The following is a 7,500-nucleotide window of genomic DNA, read 5'->3' as shown; positions in this document are numbered from 1 at the left end:
GGTCATGACGGAGACAGACTTTCATTTATCCACTTATCCTGTCTGTGTCTCTCTCGGTCTCCCATTTATTCACATTGAACCATGTTTACTCTCTTCTTTCTTCATTACTTCCTCCATATTTAACTTACAATTTCCCTTTTTTTTTCCCAATTGACGTGACCTTTGTTCTAACCTCTTCTAATCTTGAGATAAGCTGTTTTAAACATACCCACTCCTAAGCACAGAACAATTAATAACGTTTTCAGAACCGACTCAAGATTCTATAATAATCTTTCTGGGAAGATAGTTATATTGGCAAAGACCTAAGCTATTTGTTCATGAAATCCAAGAGTGGAAATGTCGTGCAAATATATGGTAGAAAATGTGTTCAATCAGTAAAAAGTATTAAAGGCATTAGCAGTACAACATGCATCAGGTATCTCTGCTGTATAGGATGGTATACCTGAAAGTCGGAATGTGTACGATTGAGACCCTCCCAGTTTGTAGGCAGGAGGCTTTCAGAATTAAACAACCTCAATGATTTTGTTCTGTAGAGTAATAAGTCAGTTATGGGAGGCGATCTTTTTATTTTAACATTTATTTAGCCTGATCGCATAATCTTACCTAAATCTACTCTCCTAATGCGGCTGATTTACTGCGCCTCATTGGCTATATCCCAAGCCGGTCAGAATGCTTTTTACATTCGATAATCACTATCTGCCTAAGTCATATATTTCGGCTTAGCTCAGGAGGTAGAGCAGCTGTTTTGTAACCGAAAGGTTGCTAGTTCGATCTCCGGCTCCTCCTAAGTGTTGATGTGTCCCTGAGCAAGACACTTAACCCTAACTGCTCCTGACGAGCTGGCTGTCGCCTTGCATGGTTGACTCTGCCATTGGTGTATCAATGTGTGTTTTAACCGATATAAGTCGCTTTGGATAAAAGCGTCTGCTAAACGCCCTAATTGTAATTATATATTTGACGTGGCATTTTTGAGGCTATATACAAGATAAACCTTAAAATGATGCTATCAGGCTAACGATATATGCACACTTATACACACACTAGAATGCTAAGAGTAAGCCTCAGAGTTCTACTTTAAGAAAGTCATTAGAATACGAGGTGGCTCACAATGTCTTACTGTCCCCTTTGTGTGTTTCCCTCCAGGCGCCCACCGGCGGGCCTCCTCCTCTCCCCAGCAGCTCCCTGCCGGAGGGCTACTACGAGGAGGCCGTCCCCCTCAGTCCAGGCAAGGCCCCTGAGTACATCACCTCCAGTAAGACCCCCCAGAGACCCTCGCTCTTACTGAGGAGCCGTAGCATCGCTGTAGGGATACACTCATTGCTCTCGTTTTGTTGAACACGGTCTCAACAAACTCTTTTGTGGGGATGTTGACCAACAGGCCTTGTAGTGACCCGGGTTCGACAGTTTAAAAAGACACTCTGATCAAGTCGTCCAACTGGTGTAGAGCAAGGCCTCATGGGAGTTGTAGTACAGCTTTGTGAGAGTTTTATCAATAGGCTTAGTAGTGACCCGGGTTAGACATTTTAAAAGACACTCATCAAGTCCTCCCACTGGTGTAGAGCATGGCCTCATGGGAGTTGTAGTACAGGGGTCCTCGTGGTGTAGTCCTATCACATATTCTTAGTGAACACAAGATAATAACACAATCACATCAACACTCGGTCAACACTTCGGTCGATAACGTTCTCTCTTTCCATCTATCCTTCCGTCTTTCCCCTCCTACTTCGCCCTCTTTCCCCAGACTACGACTCGGACGCCATGAGCAGCTCCTACGAGTCCTACGACGAGGAAGAGGAGGGCGGCCGAAAGGCGCGCCACCAGTGGCCGTCCGAGGAGGCGTCCATGCACCTGGTGAAGGACGCACGCATCTGCGCCTTCCTGCTGCGCAAGAAACGCTTCGGCCAGTGGACCAAGCTGCTCTGCGTCATCAAGGACAACAAGCTGCTGGTGAGCCCGCATCGCGCCGTCATCTGGGAAGGGAGGAGAACCGTTTGAGTCCGTCGAGTCCCCGTCGACACTCCCTGTAGCTCTGATAAAGTAAAGACACATGTCTGCCGCTGACTCCGCTCAAAAGTGACTCCACTCACTCACCACCTCCTCCTCTTCCTCTTCTCCTTCCTCCCTTCGTCCCTTCCCTCTCCCTTCCTCTCTCCTCCCTCTCTCTCCTCTCCTTCTCTCCTCCTCTTCCTCATCTTCCTCCCCCTCCCTCTTCTCTTCTCTCCTCTCCCTCCTCTTTGTCCCTCTCCTCTCTCTCCTCCTCTTCCTCCTCTTCCTCCCCCTCCCTCTTCTCTTCTCTCCTCACTCTTTCCTCCTCTTCCTCCTCTTTGTCCCTCTCCTCTCTCTCCTCATCCCCTCTCTCTTCCTCTCTCCTCCTCTTCCTCCTCTTCCTCCCTCCCCTCTCTCTCCCCCCCCCCCCCCCCAGTGCTACAAGTCGTCCAAGGACCACGCGCCCCAGATGGAGCTGTCCCTATCGGGCTGTAGCATCTCCCACGTGCCCAAGGACGGCAAGAAGAAGAAGCACGAGCTGCGCATCGTCCACCAGGGCACGGACGCCCTGGTGCTGGCCGTGCAGAGCCAGGAGCAGGCCGAGCAGTGGCTCAAGGTGAGCGCCCCGCAACCCCACGCTGTCGTTTATCATTCACATTCACGCCGCTCTGTGCTGCTGTGTCGTTAGTAGGGGTGGGATTCATGAGCGATACATGGCCCGCGATACAGACAATATCAATCAATCCATATGTTGTTAATGTGAAGAAGTAAAGTGCTGGTTTTAAGTCTTTATTCACGGTCCAAACTGAGTTTTTCAGTTACTTGTCTTTGGTTAATTAACTTCTATTCAAGTTTCCTTCATTCATGTGTTGAGCGTCACCTCGAGGTGTAGGGAAATTAAAATATCAATATTGAGGTTATTGGGTAGATATTGGGTGGATATTACCTGCCTAACTCTTCTGGGATAAAGCATTAAAATGCAAAATAAAACAACCTAAAAACCAAACATTGATCGACATTTGGCGCCTGTGTATCGATTCTCGTACCACACGAGGAAGGGTGACGATATATCGCCATATCAATATTTTGTCCCACCCCTAATTGTGAGCATGGCCGGCCCTTGTTGGATATCAAACCCTGAACCCCGGCCAGTGGTCCTGCCTTGTTCCACCCCATTACGGGACCGGCGAGGCCATCGAGGTTTGAGGTTGTTGTACCCACTTGATGGGGGGGGGGGGGGGGGGGGGGGGGGGGTATTAGTCATCGTTTTCTCTGGGTTTTAGAGCAGGGTGTTGGTCTGCTTGCTCTAATGTTCTGGCTGCAGTCTATCAACGTCCTATGCTTGCGGGATACCTCGAACTCACTTTGGATAAAAGTGTCTGCCGAAATCGTTCCACAGTGAATAGCTGCAACAGGATTAACTGTTCGATAGCCTCTATTAAAGGAGCCTCCATTAGCCTCCGTTAGAGCAGAGGAAACCTCTCCATCCCCACTCGTATGAAATGAACCACCAAAGATCAATTATTCTATTAACCTGCTAAAGTCTGAAGTGTTTTCTACATACAGCATTAAGCGCTGGCACAGATACAAGATGGCTCCAGCGGCGCTGTTATTGCTGACGTGTGTTCACACACGTGCCTTCCAACCAGGTTATGTTTAAAATTAGACTTCTGAGTTTGCTCTCCGACTGCTCCCCTGGTGGAGGATGTGGCGGCACGGTTCCTCCCATTGTGTTCTGAGTGTCGTCAAAGAAAACACAATCACAGTGTTTGTCCTCAGGGGTCGACGTGTTTGGTTAGCCGTCCTTCTCTGATCTTTCTTTGGCTCTCCTGCTCTCACGCATGCACGTACACACACACTCTCATGCGTGCACGTGCGCACCTCGACTCCCCCCCCCCCCCCCACCTCCACCGCTTCCATGTCTGTGATCTCTCCTGGCTCCCACTGGCCCGGCCTTCAAAGCAGATCCTCCCTGGGTGACATCAAACAGGCCCTCTGTGATGGTTAGTGTCGGACCCTGGGCCAGAACCTCTTGTCTGGGGGGGGCCGACGCCGCGGCTGCCCGTGGTGCTCCCACTCCCGAGAGGAGGGAGAGCGACGCCCTATGTAAACGCTGAACGAAAGTTTAACACTGAGGGCCGGCGAGTTGCGTCGAGCGGTACCGACGTCACAGAAGTCACACCATTGATGGTATAAGTCGGATTATGTTTCATGATTTATTTAATCACAATGTTCCGCTGGATGCTTTTATTCTTTAGCAAGCAAGGCCCTCCATAGGCGCTTCAGGAGGCCGGACCTCCGGAGGATTAATAAATAAACTCAAAGCACAACCTTGACTTTGGGCACGCACAGAAACGTTCGCCTGGACAGCGTACAGACACACACACTTCATCACTGTTTCTTTTGATTGTTTCCCATGGGAATATCCTGTCCTGAGATCTATTGGAAAACATGGACTACTCTCTATTCCTCTCTCTATTACTCACTGTCTCGCTCTCTCTCTGTGTCTCTCTCTCTTTGTCTCTCTCTCTGTGTCTCTCGCTCTCGCTCTCGCTCTCGCTCTCGCTCTCGCTCTCTCTCTCTCTCTCTCTCCCCATCTGTAATTTAGCTGAGGCAGATGTAATTGTAACATTGTGTCACTCTTCCTCTCTCTTGTGTATCAGCATCTGGATTACTCACTACGTGGCCGCTGTGACCTGGACATATTTGATATAAAAGTGTCCATAACTATTTATCTAGAACCCTAAGGGACCTGCTTTTATGTAACTTGTAGGTTCTCTACTACAACATTAGGTTTAGGTCGGCGGTTGATAATTATTGAAACATTGCTGACCGGGGTCGTCTTACGTCTGCGATTGTGATTGGTTGAGCATCTGGGGCCTTTGATATCCAATCCGTGACATGTCCTCAGGAACAGTTTAAACGGGAGGGCGGTAAGGTTGTGTCTAATGGTACTGACTTCACCATTGACGCTATAAGTCGGATTAAGTTTCCCCCGATTTATATAATCGTAACGTTTAGTTGGACGCTTTTGTTCTTTATCAAGCTACACTGGATTCAGATCAATGTGATTGAGGAGCGATTTAGTCGTCTTGTAGGACTACAGCCCTACAGATAGGCTACGGACATTGGGGTCATAGGTCATTAGGTATACAGCAGTCAGTATACGCCCGGTGATCCTTTCACCGTGTGTATAAAGATATCGTTCAAATCGTTCCTTTAGTGAGGAACAAACATGAAACAGAAGATGTAAACGGCTTTAGTGTTTGTTTTCTGTATCTCGATCCACTCCTCCTCTTTATTTAATCCCATATCCTGCTCTGCGAATGGGTCTGTGTTTTAGTCAAGGCTGGAGACCCGATCTAGACGGTGCCAACTGTAACCAGAGCAGTGAAAATACACAAACCTATCCCAAACACAGCGGCACCGCGTTCAGTCTCCGTGCTCTGCGGTTTCCAAGGAAACATTCATCTTCTAGGAACCTGAATGCAAACACAGGCGGGGACATTGATTGCGATTCATATTGGCATAACAACCCCCCACCTTTTGAGTTGACTTGGGTGAGGAGGAGTCATGGGTCGGGTCACGCTGTCTTGGGGATTTTGGGGTGGACGGCCTTCGACCCCGTACCTCTATAGCGTAGATCCCCCCCCCACCCCCCATCTAGTGTGGCTCTCCAGCCCCTCTGGGCTCCTTACGATCCTCCCTCCCCTTAGTAGAAGCCGAAGGGCATGTGAGGAAAAAAGCTTGTCAAGCTGCTCCCGTCAATCTCTTTCTCTTCTCCCCGGATCAGACTCATTACTTAATCTCCATGTTTCTCTCTCTCTCTCTCTCTCTCTCTCTCTCCCTCTCCCTCTCTCTCTCTCTACCTCTCTCTCTCTCTCTCTCTCTCTCTCTCTCTCTCTCTCTCTCTCTCTCCCGCTTCTCTCTTAATTTCTCCCTCTACCGTCCCTCTAGGCGGTGTGTGTCTGTAGCAATCATTACCATGGCGTTTCACAGCCCGCAGAACAAAGCCTGATGGAGGTCATGGAGAAAAAAGAGGGGAATAAGTAAAGCAGCGGAAAACCTAGAGAGAACCAGAAAGGGGCGGGAAACCGGAGCTAAGAGTTAAACGGGCCGGTGAGGAAAGACCGGAAAGCTGAACAATAAAAGAGGAGGAGGGAAAAAAACGAAGAATTGGAATAAAAAAAGGAAAAAGGCGAATATGGAAGAAAGGAGAGATTAAAAGCACCCCAGTGTCTTATTCTGTGTTTTGGGATGATTCATTTTTTTTTGTCTTCTGATATTTTCTTCTTCTCGATGCTAGCTAACTTAACGACCTTCCCAGACGCTGTGTGTGTGTGTGTGTGTGTGTGTGTGTGTGTGTGTGTGTGTGTGTGTGTGTGTGTGTGTGTGTGTGTGTGTGTGTGTGTGTGTGTGTGTGTGTGTGTGTGTGTGTGTGTGTGTGTGTGTGTGTGTGTGTGTGTGTCTGTGTCTGTGTGCGCTAATGGTGCGTTCATGGAACAGGCCGGTCCACCCTACACCCTTACCTCACCCTCAGAAACTATTCTCCAGCATTTTTGGGTCTGGTTACTAACTCTCTCTCTCTCTCTCTCTCTCTCTCTCTCTCTCTCTCTCTCTCTCTCTCTCTCTCTCTCTCTCTCTCTCTCTCTCTCTCTCTCTCTCTCTCTCTCTCTCTCTCTCTCTCTCTCTCTCTCTCTCTCTCTCTCTCTCTCTTTTGCTCGCGCACGAAAATCTGTAGAAGTAGTTTCTCACGTGTGGTTTGTTTGCTATTCAGTTTGGTGTGCATCGAGGCTCCAGCCCACAACGGCGACACCAATGAGTGTGACACTGCAAAATATTATTATTATCTTTGGTCCGGCCCGGCTATGGACGAACCCCGCATGATGTCATATTGCTGGATCCATCATCTTATCACTGTCCCGTGCAGCTGTGATCTGGGTTCGAGGTCAAACCGCTGCCAGGTAGCGCCTGGCATTGAGCCGCCCACTTAAAGGGCTGATATCATGCCACCAGGTGTGAGTGGGATTAGCAATTACAAGTTGTTGGAAAATTGGACTTTCCCTGTGCCCTTATAACACCACAAGTGTGCGTGTCCACCTAGATGTGTGCGGGATACATCCGTCCATCAGTCTACCCAGTGGACTGTGGCAAATGTTGCTTATCTATCCATCATGCCTTGGCATGATATCACCCCTTTTAACACATCTCCTGACAACCCCAAACAAACAACGAGGATGCAGTGTAAGACGTATCCCCTGGGTGGGCCTGGAGGTCGTGGTCTAATCAGTGTTTCCTGTCCGGTCGCTAGATAATGAAGGAGGTGTGCGCCAACGGCAGCGTGGACTCTGATGGCGCTGGGTCCGGGTCTCCGGTACACAAACCCGATCTGGAAAAGGTAACACATCTGCACATCTACACACACACACACACACACACACACACACACGAGCACCTGATACTCTGGTACGATAAATAATCAAAGAACGTTTTTTGATGGACTTCAAGTGTTTT

General features: G+C 48.8%; 1 protein-coding gene across 1 annotated transcript in view; it reads left to right on the top strand.

Moving 5' to 3' along the window:
* The first annotated feature begins 406 nt into the window (after positions 1-406).
* Positions 407-7,500, top strand: part of afap1 (actin filament associated protein 1) — a 21,293-nt gene continuing 14,199 nt past the window's right edge. The window contains exons 1-5 of the mRNA XM_056576209.1: positions 407-415; positions 1,045-1,252; positions 1,742-1,947; positions 2,423-2,602; positions 7,298-7,384. Coding sequence (XP_056432184.1) covers positions 407-415; positions 1,045-1,252; positions 1,742-1,947; positions 2,423-2,602; positions 7,298-7,384 — 690 coding nt within the window. The remainder of the gene's footprint in view (positions 416-1,044; positions 1,253-1,741; positions 1,948-2,422; positions 2,603-7,297; positions 7,385-7,500) is intronic.

This window comes from Gadus chalcogrammus, chromosome 17, assembly GCF_026213295.1.
Source record: "Gadus chalcogrammus isolate NIFS_2021 chromosome 17, NIFS_Gcha_1.0, whole genome shotgun sequence".
NCBI classification, from domain to species: Eukaryota; Metazoa; Chordata; class Actinopteri; order Gadiformes; family Gadidae; genus Gadus; species Gadus chalcogrammus.
The sequence above is the reverse complement of the archived record's forward strand: the minus strand, read 5'-3'. Positions and strand labels throughout refer to the sequence as shown.